At 42.5% G+C, this 17,678-nt stretch overlaps 1 protein-coding gene across 1 annotated transcript in view; it reads right to left on the reverse strand.

Annotated features, from left to right (window-relative positions):
* CAMKMT (calmodulin-lysine N-methyltransferase) overlaps positions 1–17,678 on the reverse strand; it is a 416,282-nt gene that overhangs the window by 6,198 nt on the left and 392,406 nt on the right. Inside the window, exons 9-10 of the mRNA XM_068984795.1 lie at positions 13,073–13,136; positions 170–301 (exon numbers count right to left, since the gene is read on the reverse strand). Of these exons, the coding sequence (XP_068840896.1) occupies positions 170–301; positions 13,073–13,136 (196 nt within the window). The remainder of the gene's footprint in view (positions 1–169; positions 302–13,072; positions 13,137–17,678) is intronic.

Consider the following 17,678-nt stretch of genomic DNA (forward strand, 5'->3'; position numbering starts at 1 on the left):
ATAAAAGATGGCTTTGCCACACAAAATAACCAGATACAAATAGCTGTTCAGAAGCAGCACACCTAAGGAGTCCTTTAATCAAATATTTAGGTTACCTGCCAGAAAGACCATGATCTCTTCAAAATGCAATGGGGATTAAAGTGTTATCTAACACAAGCAGAAAACTAACCTTGGAGTGGAAGTTTGAAATGTGTTCATCATAATTTTCATGTCTTTGGACAGAGAAACCAGCTTTTTCAGCTAGATTGCAAAACTGGTTTAAAGTATTCCCTCGGCGTGGGGCGAATACCATTGCTTTCCCCTAGAACATTAAAAAGGAAATTCACACATTTTAAAACTGGAAGGCAACCAAACATAACAGACATTGGTCAAAGCATTTAGTGTACAGCTCTCAGGTAGAAAACTCAGTTGTCTTGAGATATCCACAAAGGATGGGCAGACACAGTGAGACTCATTTCCAGGATAGATATACATCAAATAAGAGAAAAATGTCATATTTAAATGTCCAGTGCTATGTTTTATCACCTTCAAACAATGCATGTAATAAATAATATGGGACTCAACATTGGTTTTTTGTACAATACATACCTCTCTTGGGTCCAGTGGTTTAAATCATCAACTAGATTTTAGAATAACAGGTCCAGGGCAGTGCTACACACCTTGCAACTCCTTAGCAGCTGCCAACACATCCACAACTCAGCTCCAGAGCATGTGGCCACAGATGCCTGTAAATGTTAGTTTATTATGCCCTGGAAATTCAGTACTGAGAAATCCTCCACAGAGGCAAGTTACCACAATCCACTTCAGTTCTGCCACAAGCCTTTTCCGTGACCATACTGCCAGAGACAGAACTATAGGATCTTGATTTCCAGCTCTCCTGGATCCCTCATAAGGGTCATCATTACGGCAAAGCAGTTCCTCACGGTTATTCCAGTGGTTACTTTTCAAAGAAAGTGGTACAATGCAGGCAAGCAAGCTTTTCTAAGTAAACTGCATAACCCTATCTGATTGTTGTAGCGGGGAGCATGGGAAGACTTGATAAAAATATATACCAGATTTCAGAAGAGCCTCTGACCTGAAACTCCACAATGAACATTTACTAACTACTGGCTGCACGTGAATTTTTCTTCTCCCTTTGAGATGTGCACAGAATGACTAAACTTCAGAATCTTCTTTTTCCTTTTATTTGTTTAAAAGATGACTGTATGCCTCTGTTAATTTCAAGATTATACGTTACCTCTATGAAATACCACTTCGGGTTTTGAGAGAATTATGAAAATATATCCCAGTTTCTTTTCAAAGTTGGTTTATCATTCATACCTGCCAACTGTCTATTGAGCATCAGGGACATGGCAGACACGGGGACTGGTGCCCTACGTACATCCTCTCCTTTAGTCTTCAAATGACCCATCAAGATAGGGATTTTCAGCTCCCCTCTATAGGATGTTCAGAAAGGTTAGCTCATTGTCCAAGACGACACATCAGAAAGCGACTAGGAACTGACCTGACTCCCAATGCCAACGCTCTTTCCATGATACAACACTCCCTTCTTATTAGTCACAGTGATGGCAATAATAATACAAGCGGCCACTTTGCTAGGTGCTTCACAAGCCTTCCCTCTAATCCCCTCAACAATTTTCTCAACAACCTTGTGCAGTAGACATTACATTTTACAGATGATTAAACATGCTGCAAAGGCTTTGAAGAATATAAGGAGGAAATGTGTGACAGAAAGGGGTTTGGACTTAAAAGGGGATCTCTACCATTAGACAGCAGTGTCACCTCAGGAAAATCAGGAAAAAAAGTCATAGAACTATTAAACTAGGAGACACCTTGGAGATGGCATGAGTCCAGTCTCCTCATTTTTCAGATAAGAAACTCAAGTTATCCTAGCTGACTCACTGAGTTTTCACATCTATTAAATGGGAAGAATAAAACCTCCCTTGCCTCCCCCGACCCCCAGCAAGTTGTGAGGATCAAATGAGGCAATGAGTGTGAAAATAATTTCAGAAACAAGTTTATATATGCGGGGGGTGCACTGCAGAAAGAGAGAGGCAGTGGAACTTCCCTCAGCAGAGCTGAGGGGTCCCGAGGAAAAGTGAGCCTGCTGTCTGCCAACCCAGCCCCTCTGGCGAGCGAGAGGCAATCAGGCGCGACAGGGATTCTGTCTAAGCAGTTCCGCTTTATTGTCGTAAGCTCCTGGTTTATATAGGCAAAGCAGGGGGGTTTTGCGAGGGACTTTCCATAGTTCTACCAATCAAGTTAAAGGTCAGATTACCACGTGCTTACATCATGACAGGGGTCTATGGTGATCACGCATTGTCCACGTGCACGGAAATCAAGAGAGCCAATCAAAAATTTTGACAAACAACTTAAGCTGCGCCCTCATCTCTTCCACCAGGCGCCATCTTAGCTCTAAACTGCAAAGCTAGCCCTTCTTTTTAAGGTGTCCCATTTAGGGCCCCACATATATAGATGTAAGAAAGACTAGGAGCATCTACATATATAGATCTATAAAGATTCTACCAACTTCCTCTCCTTCTCTTTTCCCCTCATTTAGCTTCAAGAAAATGCACTGATCCACTGTCCTGGACATCAAGTGTGTTTTCATACTGTGTTTACATAGACATGTATACACTCAGTCACATAATTATAGCAGTACCAATCATGCCACTACACTTAAGGTTCTGTCAGCTTTTCCAATATTAATTGCTATTTTCAGGCGGTTTTCAAACTTAGCAGCAAAAATTCATTTTGATGTGAAACTAGATATAATACATGGTCTCAGCAGGGGAGCAAAAGTCTCCATGGGGGGAAAAAAAAAGAAGGAGCACTAGCAGGTCATTTTAGTCCTTTCTAAGAGCTGATTGTCATTCTGGATTTTTGAATAATGGAAGTGGTTTTATTTTAAAGTCACCTGCAAAAATTGTCTTACCATTATAATCAAAGAGTTGGTTTTTGACAGCTGTTATCTAACTTATATATCATAATGTTTAAGACTAAGGGGTTGTGATTGGGTTGATGTTTGCATTCACAAAACACAGCTCTGCCCTCACCCCAGCCCTCTGCTGGTTGGGGTGAGCTGTAAGGGGATTGCAACTGAGCTTGTGTCTCAGTCTACCTGTCCTTCCATACCCACCGCACTTAAAACTGCCACCCTCCCCACCCCCTCTCACTGCTCTAGTTGTATCCTTAGCCCTCATCACCACTGACACACATCACATCCTTGTTATTGCCTTTCTCCTCTGGCTAGAATGCATACTCCAGGAAAATGGGATCTCCTAATGTTTTATTCACTACATTTTCTCAGTGCCTAGCATAGAAGAGACGATCAATATTTGTTGAAAGAATAAACTAAATCCAGACGTTGAATAATCTGAAAAATACAAGTCTCTGGGAATTCGAAGGCCACATTCTAACGTTCATTCTTTAGAAAAGATTTTCTCCAAGAAGCTTTTACAGAGTCAGTGGCTCTAATGGGATTTCAGAGGGCAGCTTTCTGTGCACAATACTGTCCGCACAAGAAAGAGAAAGAGCAAGCAGTAGTTTTAATCTCTAATTACTCAGTTCTGAGTTTCAAAATGTTTTCTTTTTCATTTCGTTGAATGCAGACACCTTTGAGATGTGGATTAATATTTAGGAGGGACAATAGGACATCATCCATTCATTCAATAGCATCCACTGTTTGCCCTACTGAGTGCCAGCCTCTCCCCAATAATGAATGGTTTCAGAAGCCCGCCCCCCACCATATCCCCAGTGCAGCAGGACACTTTGTTACAGTCAGTGGAATATGCCTCACAGTGTAGGCTCCAAAAATCAAACCAAGAAAAAGAACATAGATTTCAAATTAGCCCATTACTTTAGAAAAATTATTTTCATTTTACCAAAGCACAACTTTCTAAGCATTCACAGTCACAGAATCATTTTAAACTCTGATTCAATACTCAATTGAATGTAAAATTTAGACTGATGAACAGAAATTTGAGAGGATTCATTTATCCCTGGAGAGGAGTTCCACAAAACAACAAAGATCTTGTTTACACTGTAAGCTCAGTTCAGTCGCTCAGTCATGTCCAACTCTTTGCGACCCTAAGAATCGCAGCACGCCAGGCCTCCCTGTCTATCACCAACTCCTGGAGTTCACTCAGACTCATGGCCATCGAGTCCGTGATGCCATCCAGCCATCTCATCCTCTGTCGTCCCCTTCTCCTCCTGCCCCCAATCCCTCCCAGCATCAGAGTCTTTTCCAATGAGTCAACTCTTTGCATGAGGTGGCCAAAGTACTAGAATTTCAACTTTAGCATCATTCCTTCCAAGAAATCCCAGGGCTGATCTCCTTCAGAATGGACTGGTTGGATCTCCTTGCAATCCAAGGGACTCTCAAGAGTCTTCTCCAACACCACAGTTCAAAAGCATCAATTCTTCGGCGCTCAGCTTTCTTCACAGTCCAACTCTCACATCCATACATGACCACTGGAAAAACCATAGCCTTGACCAGATGGACCTTAGTCGGCAAAGTAATGTCTCTGCTTTTGAATATGCTGTCTAGGTTGGTCATAACTTTCATTCCAAGGAGTAAGCGTCTTTTAATTTCATGGCTGCAATCACCATCTGCAGTGATTTTGGAGCCCCCCAAAATAAAGTCTGACACTGTTTCCACTGTTTCCCCATCTACTTCCCATGAAGTGATGGGACCAGATGCCATGATCTTCATTTTCTGAATGTTGAGCTTTAAGCCAACTTTTTCACTCTCCTCTTTTACTTTCAACAAGAGGCTTTTTAGTTCCTCTTCACTTTCTGCCATAAGGGTGGTGTCATCTGCATATCTGAGGTGACTGATATTTCTTCCGGCAATCTTGATTCCAGCTTGTGTTTCTTCCAGCCCAGCGTTTCTCATGATGTACTCTGCATAGAAGTTAAATAAGCAGGGTGACAATACACTGTAAGCTCAGTTGTTATTCTGCGAGACCAATCTATATTCATAGAGTAAAGGATGTGCACTTCTGGAAAACATGTCTTCTTCAGACTTATTTTGCAAGGAACAGGCTATGCTTTTCCATTTCCAGGCGATCCACTATTAACTATCGATTGCATGTGTAGGCTTATGTTTCTTTTCTAGCCATGTCTTCATCTGGTTTCTGAGATGCTGCCTTCGCCTGCTTCCTCCCCTACATTTCTCTCAGTGAGTCAGTCCCCAACCCTGGCTTCTTTTTATCACCGCCCTTTCATTGTCAGTAGTCCCCAGGACTCTGTCTACTGTTTCTTTATGTTTTATACAGCTCCAGGCAATTGTCCTGAAGTCCACAACTTCAACTATCACTTATGCATTAAAAACTCCCAAGTATATAACTGCAGCATTCATCACTGTCCAGTTCACATACCTGGATTTTCAGGTGCCTACTAGAGCCCTCCTTGGGGATGTTCTGAAAGTATCTTTAACCCATTCTGTCTAAAATGGAATTCAATAGACATTGGCCTAAACCTCTACCCTTCCCAGGGCGCTATTCATCCATCTTTCTCTTTCTTTCTCTCTCTCACACACACAGCTGAGTACCTATTAAGTACCAAATACTTCCATACCCTTCACCTTCAAAATGAAATTGGAAATCAGGAAATCATGATGTTGCCTTTTAAAACTGTTGTATCTTATTTTATCCCCAAGGAGCACTCCAGAAATGTTTGCTAAATGAACCTCTCAGTGAATACCCATCCAGTTCCCTCTTCTCCACCTTTAAGTCTTCACTGGCTCCTAACTGTACAGTTTTAGGTAGAAGTTGGTTCACGGTGGACCCATGAAGAGCCTTGCTGCTTCAAGCTCTTTCTTATTTCAAAACCAGCTTTTATGCTGGCCAGAGTGATATTTCTTGGACTCACATCCAACTATATCACTGCTCAAAAACTTTCGATGGCTATTACCCATAAAGTCTAGTCTCTCCAACATCATGTTCTCAGCCTTTCTTAAAGTGGTACCCAAACTAACTCATCTCCCGCCCCTCCCCCAGTATAACAGACACTCCTAAACTCCAACCAGAGCAAACTCCTGCAAACTCAACATGCTCTTTCGTTCTCCCCACCTGTGAGTTCTGTTCTTTCCACCAGGGCTGCTACTTTCTAGTCCCCTTCTACTGAGGCTCAGAATGGCCTTCTTCCTATTCAACCAAAGTCAATATTCCTGCCTCTAAGGAACTCTTCCTCAGGCAATTAGTTATTCTTTGTGCTGCATTCCAGTACCTAGACTACTGCACTGCAATTCCTAGGAGTTGTGCATTAATCTTCCCTGCTATACAGTGAGATTCTTTATAGTGCTGGTTATTCTTATTCATACCCCACAGTCCCAGCACAGAGCTAGGCAGAGAGCAGTTGCTCAACAAAGGTTTGTTGACTCAAGACAGAGTTCAGTTCTTTAAGGATCTCACATTCTATGGAAGGTGTCAATTAGAAAGATTCACACAACAAACAAAAAACAGCACCAGGCTCTACATGATCGAGTGCTGGGCTGTTATAAGCCATTTTGCACTGTCCACCGTAGATCCAGCTATGTGCGTGAGGTCTCCATGACCACATTCTAAATTCCTCAGGGGCAGAGACTCAGCACTGGACATGCTCGATAAACACCTGGGTGGGCTTCCAAAAAGAACTAAGGGATAGGCCCCTGAATTCAGGGTCTTAAAAATCGTCTGGGGATTCTTTGCTCCTACAACCGGAAGAGCCAGGTTTGGCTGAACACAGCTTCTCATCAAAGACAGGGGAAGCTTTGTTGGGCCTCTGACCCAGCAAACAGACAGGAACCCAAAGGTCTTACAGCACCATCTCAGTTCATGCCACTGAACCCACACTCACAAGGCATCTCCCTGAGATAAGCAAAAACAGAGGTTTATACAGATGGTTGCAGAGATGCTAGATTAAAAAAAAAAAAAAAAAGATGGTAAAATATGTCAGTAAAAAGAAACTGCTTAGGACTTCCCTGGTGGTCCAGTGGGCTCTGTGTTCCCAATGTAGAGGGCCCAGGTTCAGTCCCTGGTCAGGGAACTAGATCCCGTAGGCCCCAGCTAAAAGATCCCATATGTCGTAACTAAGACCCAGAATAGGAAACAAACAAAAAAAGAAACTGCTTTTCTAAAATGCGAGTTCATGATTTACTTCATGTAAATGAAGTCAGTCGTGTAGTCGGGACTCTAGGAATTTGGCAGTTACTCAGGGCCAGCTTCTAAAGAAGGTTAAATGAGTTTCAGACGATATTTTTGAATTCTTGACAATGGTGAGCAGTGATGATAAGCTGGAGACCTGTCCATACTGCATCCCCATCCATCTCCTCATGGTCCTGAGTAAATTCACACTGTCCAACTGGCTTGGCTTCCCTCCCTGCCCTCAAAGCCATTTCACAGGAATATCAGTAGGTGTCACTTGTTTGTTGTCACTTCTGGACCCAAGTTCAACTTGTAGGCTGCTGTGGCTGTATTTTAAATTACATCTGGGTCCTGTGATATCAGACATGGGTGATGGTCTTTAAGGAACACAGTAATAGGGGCTCAGCTATGACTCATCAGCGACAAGAAGCCTCTCACCAGAGGGAAAGAGGTAGGGGAGGAAAGATACTTGTTGCTTCTTGGAATGAGTAACATTTGCTGATTCCCTGGTGGCTGAGATACTAAAGAATCCACCTATTATGCAGGAGACCTGGGTTTGATCCCTGGGTTGAGGAGATCCCCTGGAGAAGGGAATGGCAGGTCACTCCAGTATTCTTGCCTGGAGAATTCCACGGACAGAGGAGTCCATGGAGTTGCAAAGAATCGGACATGACTGATCGTCTAACACTGTCATTTCTTTTTAAAATCTTTTCTTGTCATCTTTTAAGTCTGCTAGAGAGTTCCTGTAACATTCTGGCAGGGGTCAGATGTTTTTACAGGTTCTCTCAACCAGTAAACAGAAGAAAGTTTCCATCTGGAGCAAGCAATGATCATTTCTTGCTGATATTTGGGGCTTCCTGTAATGACTTTCCAGGCATAGGTGCCTGTCTGCACAGGCTTAGCTCTGTGATTTGATACTGCTCCTGGGTCAAGCCAGGAACCCATTCTGGTGGCTAAGCTCTCCCTGGGGGCCTGTACCCCCTCATTTATGACCCCCATTATAAAAACTGAAAAGCAGGGAAACTCCCTCCCCTCCACCTACTTTCTTTGCTTCTGATCCTTTGACTCCAGACAGCAGATTTGCCTTAGCTAGAACTCAAGGAATCACACTCCCCAATAATGGGAGAATCCATTTCTTCACACAGGTTGACACTTGAATCTCCATGTTACAATGGTTTCATCCTGGCTGTCTAGTAGGAATTTCTCTCCCCTCACTTGATGGGGGTGCTTGTAGTAAAAAGTGTCATCTTTATCCAAGTAGACAATCCTCCGGACCTTCTGCAGAGCCTGCAGCAGGCAAGTAGGACACGGGTGCAGGGAGATGTGGCAGGCCTAGTTATGTGGAAGACATCATCCAAGTCCAAGTTCAAGAAAAAAAAAATTTTCCTGTTCTGCCAAGCATTTCTCTGAGGACAGTTTTTGAAAACAGCCTTGTGTATTCTATACCCATCATGGCTGGGAAGTCCCTCTAGTTCTTCAAGGCAACAAGACTGAACACATACTCATTCAGAGTCAGTTATGTGCTAAAGCTTCCAATGCATTGACTTGTTTCCTCCTCATTTTACAGATGAGAAACTGAGGCTCTGAGAGATGAATCTAGTAAGTGGCTCAATAGTAAGAACAACTTGGGTTTTGTACACAGACATTTCTGGGTCTATCTATTGATACTTTACCCTTGGAAACTGGAGCCCACCTATGAATTCAAATTGTTTGGCCAAAGTCCAGCTTTGGCTGAGCACCCTGAGGACTTGTTTCATCTCCACTGAGTCTGCTGAGCCCTTGAATTACTAAGAGCTCAGGGCCCACCAGTGCAGCTGCCCAATTTGTTTCTCTGTGGGCCTCTTACAGAACCTTCAGCCTCTGGGCCACAAAACCATGGAGGAGTGGACTAGGCTCCAGAAACCATTAAAAGCAGCTCTAATTGTCATGGGATAAAGCCTTTAATGTTATCTTGGTCTTGGACTGTGATGTCCATGACACACACACTCATCGAGGGGTGGGGGATGTCCTTTGGAAGTAGGACAGCAGCCCTGAGAGGCAAGGAGAAGAACAGTTTTTCTCCAGGTGCCCCCATGTTCGTGGCACCCTTTGAGTCCCCTGGCATGGGAGACAGAGCTGCTGTGGTTCCCTGCTGAGTCCTTGTAGCCCTTTCTGGGTCCATCTGGGTAGAGTTCCCAGGAGTGCAAAGGGCCTGCCGCCCCAGATCTCTCAGTGGAGTGAGATTCCTGGGTGGGAACTTCAGTATGTCCATGTACCGTCCATGACTGGCGGACTCCTTATGGTGGACTCCTGACCTCTTAGGCTGGAAACTTGTCAGTCCAAGCAGTGCTGCAGGACAGGAGGGGCCTAAGTGAGGGCCCTTCCTCTCATTTCTTATGCTGCATTTTGATGTGGGCCCCTTTGTTTTTGTTTTAATTTAGATGTTTAAGAATATTTATTTGTTTACTTATTTATGTTTTGGGCTGTGCTGGGTCTTTGTTGCTGCGTGGGTTTTTCTCTAGTTGCAGAGATTGGGGGCTGCTCTCCAGTTGCAATGCACTGGTTTCTCATTGTGGTGGCTTCTCCTGTTGCGGAGCATGGGTTCTAGCGTGCCCAGGCTTCAGTACCTGCAGCTCCCGGGCTCTAGAGCACAGGCTCAACAGTTGTGGCATGTGGACTTAGTTTCTCTGTGGCACATAGGATCTTCATGGGCCAGGGATCAAACCCATGTCTCCTGCACTGGCAAGCGGATTCTTTACCACTGAGCCACTCGGGAAGCCCATGATGCAGGCCCCTTTGATTCGGCTTCCCCAGCTCTACACAGAGCATAAGTAAGCACCATCCACTCTAGGGCTGGGTCTTATCCTCCCAGTTAACGGTGAGCATCTGCTTCAGCAGGAGTGCTGCTGTCCTCTGAGGAGGCTGCTGCATGGAGCCATACTTCAGACAAGGAGGAGCATCATTCAGAATTTAATAGAGGGTACAGGAGAGCCACTAGATGCTCCAGTTCAACCTCCATTTAGGTCTATTCACAGCTTGGGCAGTTTTCTATTGTTAATCACGTGAATGATTTACAATAAATCATGTGAATGATTTATAATAGATCCTATGTAAACGTATGACTCCTATGTAAACTATGTAATTCCTTCTTTTGCAGAGCTTCCCTGGTGGCTCAGATGGGAAAGCGTCTGCCTGCAATGAGGGAGACCTGGGTTTGATCCCTGGGTCAGGAAGATTCTCTGGAAAAGGAAATGGCAACCCACTCCAGTACTCTTGCTTGGAAAATTCCATGGATGGAGAAGCCTGGTAGGCTACAGTCCATGGGGTTGCAAACAACTGGACACGACTGAGCGACTTCACTTTCACTTTCTACGTAAACCAGGCAAATGTGCTACAAAATGGAGTTGAGTTGAGTTCAGTTCAGTTCAGTCGCTCAGTCATGTCCGACTCTTTGTGACCCCATGAACCGCAGCACACCAGGCCTCCCTGTCCATCACCAACTTCCAGCGTCCACCCAAACTCATGTCCATTGAGTTGATGATGCCATCTAACCATCTCATCCTCTGTCCTCTCCTTCTCCTCCTGCCCTCAATCTTTCCCAACATCAGGATCTTTTCAAATGAATCAGCTCTTCACATCACGTGGCCAAAATATTTGTGTTTCAGCTCCAACATCAGTCCTTCCAATGAACACCCAGGATCTCCCTGCAGTCCAAGGGACTCTCAAGAGTCGTCTCAAAAACCACAGTTCAAAAGCATCAATTCCCTGGTGGCTCAGAGGTTAAAGCATCTTCCTGGAATATGGGAGACCTGAGTTCGATCCCTGGGTCAGAAGGAAATGGCAACCCACTCTAGTACTCTTGCCTGGAGAATACCATGGATGGAGGAGCCTACTGGGCTACAGTCCACAGGGTCACAAAGAGTCGAACACGACTGAGTGACCTCACTTTCACTTTTAGCTTTCTTTATAGTCCAACTCTCACATCCATACATGACCACTGGAAAAAACATAGCCTTGACTAGACAGACCTTTGTTGACAAAGTAATGTCTCTGCTTTTTAAAACGCTGTCTACGTTGGTCATAACTTTCCTTCCAAGGAGTAAGCGTCTTTTACTTTCATGGCAGCAATCACCATCTGCAGTGATTTTGGACCCAGAAAAATAAAGTCAGCCACTGTTTCCCCATTTATTTGTCATGAAGTGATGGGACCAGATGCCATGATCTTCGTTTTCTGAATGTTGAGCTTTAAGCCAACTTTTTCACTCTCCTCTTTCACTTTCATCAAGAGGCTCTTTAGTTCTTCACTTTCTGCCATAAGGGTGGTGTCATCTGCATATCTGAGGTTATTGATATTTCTCCTGGCAATCTTGATTCCAGCTTGTGCTTCTTCCAGCCCAGCGTTTCCCATGATGTACTCTGCATATAAGGTAAAGAAGCAGGGTGACAATATACAGCCTTGACGTACTCCTTTTCCTATTTGGAACCAGCAAAATGGATTATTTGTCACAAATAGGCTCTGAAGGAGGCGTTGGTGATGAGTGAAGCACTGTGCATTGTGAGATCCAGGAGTCTTTGAAAGCATTGTGTTTTTGCATGATAGATGTTCCCAGAAGCCTTATATCCAAGAATCTTGGGGTCCTTTCTGAAAATCCTGATCTTGCAAATGCTCATGAGAATCACCCAAGGCTAACGGGGAGATGAAGAGGCCCCCAATTCCTTCTTCGGCCCTCAACTTGGGCTGCTCACTCAACCACAACAGCTGTCATCAACGGCTTGGAGTGTGCCCCTTCCTTGCCTCTAGAGCTGCTCCCCACCTCACGGGGGAATTGAGACGCCAATTTAATTTAATTGATTACCACTTACAAAGCTGTGGTTACTTCTCTGAGAGGCCTAGTTAAAGTTTCTGAGCTATATAGAGATAACAAAATAAAAAGCACAGTGTAGGGCAAAGGATGATTATCAAATTGCTCTGGGAATCTTCAATGTAGAAAAGATATAAGAGAAAGATTGAAAGGTGTTAGCCGTAAGTCTCACTGAGGTCAGAAGACTGGAGCAAACCTTCTTTTTTAAAAGAAAAGACAAAACTTTAGAAAATACTTCACACATACACACACACACTATAGTCTTTTCTCAGATAAATGTTGAGTTTCTGTCTTAGGCTACATTAACACTGTTAACCTATTCTAAATTCCTATGGCACAGCAAGAGTCTTACATACTTATAAGATTTTTTTTTTTAATGTATGAGCTTTAAACTTGTTTTCTTTCTTTAAATGGATGTATATTAACTCTCCGTTTAGGCTGCAGGACCTCCTAGCTTAGTATAACAGCCCAGCAAAATAAGAGTGGATACAAACTCTGTAATTTACTCACAGGCATAAATGGATATATAAATGTAAAAATGTGCACAATATTTTATGCCATGCTTGGCTTCATTGTGACCTAATGTTTATAATATGTAAATAATGGTTTCCTTTTAAAGCAAAGAACTTTTAATAGATAGATCATCTGAAGTCCCTTTCTTTAATAGAAACAGAAATAAAAAGAAAAAAAAATTCTTTTGCAATAAATAAATACCCAATGACAAAGGTTACCGTTGAAGGGATTTAAAATGACAGAAGTCAACAGAAAACTTTCAATATCATACTCTACTTTAATATGAAGATATTGTTATCAAAGGAAAAGACTCAAGAAATTCTTTGATAAAAATAATCTCACACTATCTTTGAAGCGGTTTCATTTATTTTACTACCCACTGTGTTCCTTATCAGAAGGCCAAGGGTAAGAAGTTCCCTAGTTATGATTAGGAAAGAATCTGATAGATCAGAAGACTCAATTGAAGTTGGACATAATAAGTATTAAAGTATTACATGACATTAATCCTGCCATTCCATTACTCTTTCCATCTTTGTGCACAGACTAATTATTCTGAAGCCAGTGTTCAGGAGAAAATAGAAACATACTTACCCTGGGCTGGAGTAATCTCTTTATTGCATCAACAAGGCTGGCTCTGTACTGGTCCAGAAACAGGCTGACATTGAGAAGAGAGCAGAATCCAGATTAAACTGGGTTTTCAAGTCTAATGATATTAGTGGAGATCAAGGCTAATTACATATGTTTACTCAACACTAAAAGACAGAAATTGTTTCCTTCCATTCAAGTATCTCACTAGAATACAAATAATACAAAAGATACTGTGGCAGGGTTATCCAATCAAAGCCAAGCCATCAACATGTGATGGACCATGTGCTAGTGTGCAATGGGCAGTTTTCTAAGCTGCTGTTTGAGGGAGTCATCTGGTGGAGATGAAGCTCTCCCAACACTTGTCTCTGCAAACACGGGTCCTCTGCCCATCGGAGGTGCTGCGAGGCCATCCTTCAAAATCAAACCACTGGCCCTATTACACACTGACCACAGAAAAGACCTCAGGTAGGGATGGTTTTTAGTGACTAGCAACAGCACCAGTCCCTAAAGGTTAGTTCCAACCAGTGAGTTAGGAATAAACAAAGACCAGGGTTAGGCAATGTGTCCCAAAGACCATGGCAACTCTGGATTCAATATTTGTCGATAACTTGCTATATACTAGGAGCTGCTTCAGGCCATGGAGATAAGCTGTGAATAAGACAAAATTCCCATCCTCAAGGAGCTTCCAGTCTCTATTCACTTCTGTATCACTATCTCTGGCCCAACTTACACACAGAGAAGGTGCTCAGTGAACAGTTCACTTACTCCCTTACTGGCAGGCCTGGGGGTATGGCTCAGTGGCTGAGAACAGGCTTAGCATGCATGAGATCCTGGGTTCAATCCCCAGTACCTCCATCTTCATATTTTGGTTTTCTGTGGTGGCTCAGACAGTATAGAATCCGCCTGCAATGTGGGAGACCTGGGTTCAATCCCTGGTTTGGGAAGATCCCCTGGAGAAGGGAATGGCAAGCCACTCCAGTATCTTTGCCTGGAGAATTCCATGGACAGAGGAGCCTGGCAGGCTACAGTCCATGGGGTTGCAAAGAGTCAGACATGACTGAGAGACTATCACTTTCACTTTTCACTTTACTAGCAGATCAACAGTCTTTGAAATGGAGGGGCTTACGTAGGGTGAGTTTTAATGTCTCTAAAACTGGTTGTACATACTCCTTCACTGGTCTTGCTGCAGAGGAATCAGCATTTAGGCAGGATGTTTCACCAGACCAGGTTCTCTCCTAATTCTCTCACTTAAGATGAGTGGGGAGAGCGGCTTATGAAATATTTCCAAGAAGACAGAACTTGGGATTCACCATGACATGCTTAGTGGAAGTTTCTTCTATAAAATGCTGCCTTGAGCAATGGAAAAAGAATCCTCTTAAGGTAAACTAGAAATCATCTGTAGAATGCAAACCTATGTATCAGTCAGGATAACCTGATTATTATATGGGAAAATTTCTTACTGTTCCAGAAAACTATGCATTTAAATCTTAGAGCACAAAATGCGTCTAATTTGAATGCTACAGAAGTTTGTCTTTTAGTCATATTAACTAGTGGTTTATAACCAGTAAGGACCAGAAAGAAAGGAATCGAATTGTATTTAAGTGTTTTGAAATGTTCTCTTCAGGACTTTGTACCTTATTCTTTAGTGAGGTAATATCGTGTTGCTGTTGTTGTTGTTTAGTCACTAAGCTGTGTCCGACTCTTTTGCAACCCCATGGACTGTAGCCCACCAGGCTCCACTGTCCATGAGATTTCCTAGTTAAGAATACTGCAGTGGGTTGCCATTTCCTTCTCCAGGGGATTTTCCTGACCCAGGGATTGAACCCGTGTCTCCTGCTTGGCAGGTATATTCTTTACCACTGAGCCCAGGGAAGCAACAACAATACTACCTTAAATGTGAATAATTAAGCATTCTATTTAAATACCTCTATCAGTTACTTGAGTCCACAGGAGGCCTGGCTAGTTGGGATACATAGCACTAAGCAAGACCATTCCCAGTTTATACATGTGCATCCTAAGAGTTGGTAAGACTGTTAGAGATAAATAATTAACAACTTAAAAGCTGAGCTGAAAACATAACCTTATACGGGGAAGGGGAGATAAATTAGGAGTTTGGGATTAATATATACATATTACTATATGTAACGTAGGTGAACAATAAGGACTTAATGTGTCGCACAGGGAATTATACTCTATATCTTGTAATAACCTATGAAAGAGGGAAAGTGTTAGCTGCTCAGTAGTGTCTGACTCTTTGCGACCCCCATGAAGACAGCCTGCCAGGCTCCTCTGTCCACAGAATTCTCCAGGCAAGAATACTGGAGTGGGTAGCCATTCCCTTCTCCAGGGGATCTTCCTGACTCAGGGATTGAACAGAGGTCTCCTGCATTGCAGGCAGATTCTTTACCATCTTAGTCACCAGCGAGGGCTGTAATAAACTATAATGGGAAAGAATCTGAAAAAAGAATGCATATATATACACATGCTGCTTCGTTGCTTCAGTCATGTTGGACTCTGTGCACCCCTATGGACTGTAGCCTGCCAGATATCTGAATCACTTTGCTGTGTACTTGAAACTAAGAAAACATTGTAAATTAACTATACTTCAAAAAAAAAACATAGTCTTATAAAATACTATTTCTATTTACTATTGGCAATGGTGAAAAAGGTATTAACATCACAGCTCACTAGAAAACGCAGCTTAACACACAGCACACATTCAAAACAGTTATTTGAAAGCTGATTCTGTCTACTCCATCACTCCAAGTCAAATTTCCCAAAAGTAATTCTTATAGTTCTCTAATAGGTCTTTATTCTAAGCAAGCTCACCTTTCTAGTTAGCTCTGGTGCAGAATTTATAACACTTTGTAGGATACATCCTATGAGCAATTTCAATGTGCTTTAGTGGGAGTGATATATAATCTCCTGAAAATTCACCCCTTGAATAAGTCCTAATGGGCTCAGAGAACAGCAGTAGCTTAAGTGGATCTATTAAAAAAAGGTTGAGTGGGTCAGTGATTGGGATGGAGATACTCTCCCTTTAGTTACTGATCAAAATACATTGACAATCAGTCTAGTTTGGCCATTAAACACACACACACACACACACACACACACACACACACACACACAGACCCCTCTATATAATTCACTTGTGGAATCAACGCTTGCTTTGTTCCATTGATCTGAATCATAGATTATGCGACAAAGGGAAGGTACCAGGCCATTTTCATTGCCTCCCTTAGAATCAGTCAGGGTTTTCTACACAGCACAGAGCAGCTTCATCTCCTGGCATAGGGAAATTAATTAGTACAGAGAACAAGGAGACATTTCTGTCAGCATTCTCAGAGAAGAAGACCTCTGTGTAATTTTCAAGGTGAAATGTGCTCCAATTCACTGTTTTTGATTTAACTTTCAGCAGACCGAATAGCCTCTCTCAGTCTTTAGCAACTGACCGCTGGGGCAGCCATATTCTAATCTCATGTGGCACCACCCCTTAGGTGCCAGATCTCTGACAATCTGTCCATCTTCTCCAGGACTGAGTTTCCTCAGGTGTGAGGTGAGAGGGTGGAAAGGTCTATGAGTCGTGATTTAGAACTATCTATGATCAGAGCATCTGGAAGAAAACAAAGAAATCCTAGAGCCTATTTTGAGAAAAACAATTTTTCTTCACAAAACCCAAACTTGTCATCATTTAAAGTAAAAAGGATAGAACATAGAAACAATCCACTGTATACAGCTGGTGTGAAAATGCTGAGAGAGCAAGTGAGGTGATGAACCTTCTGGCATTTCTTCCCAAAGTCTCAGGCTGCAGGCAGGCAGATGTGGTTCACCATCCTACAGACCGAGCCCCATGCGTCCAGCTAAGGGTGGCATTTTAGACTTGCTCTGCAAGCCTTTAGAGAATCCACATGTATGGACCTTTTTTTTTTTTTCTTCACATTTACAGAGTCATTTTTATTTTTGCAGAGCTACAATAAACTGGAAAGCCATCAAACACTGAGTGAAATTGTTCATTGGATAAAAAAAACATCTTGCTACCAGACTCTCAGATCATTGTGACTTAACAGAAGTCTGGAAAGGCAGGTTTAAAATTAACAATCACTCGCTATTCTAAACTCAGCAAGGACAGGGGTGGACTGCATTCCAGCAGAAAGGAACTTATATTAAATTCAACATTAAACAAGTCAACCAAGGAACTTAATAGGAGGGTTTTTTTTTTTTTTTTCCTCCACCTGCGGTTAAATATTCTAATATTTTGATGTTTGTCAACAGCATCCTTTTGTGGGTATGGCCGTTACCTTGATTTTTTTTCTTTCTGTTTATTTCAAAGTTGACATTTTACAAGTTACTTAGGAACTGTTGGACCATGAAACTATATTTCATTGTCAAAAATGCTGAATGGTGAAATAATGACTAGCGTTCAGTGTGCCTCTTTATTTTATAATCTAGTTGAGCTACTAAATTTAGATGTGAACTAAGAGACTGTCTCTTCTGGGAAATAAGTTATTCCCCCCATTGCCTACAGGTTTATGAATGTTTGAATGTAAATATATGAATATATGAATGATTTAAGAACATAAACATATCACCACTCGTAATCATGTGC

Source organism: Capricornis sumatraensis, chromosome 1 (assembly GCF_032405125.1).
Source record: "Capricornis sumatraensis isolate serow.1 chromosome 1, serow.2, whole genome shotgun sequence".
In the NCBI taxonomy this organism is placed as follows: domain Eukaryota; kingdom Metazoa; phylum Chordata; class Mammalia; order Artiodactyla; family Bovidae; genus Capricornis; species Capricornis sumatraensis.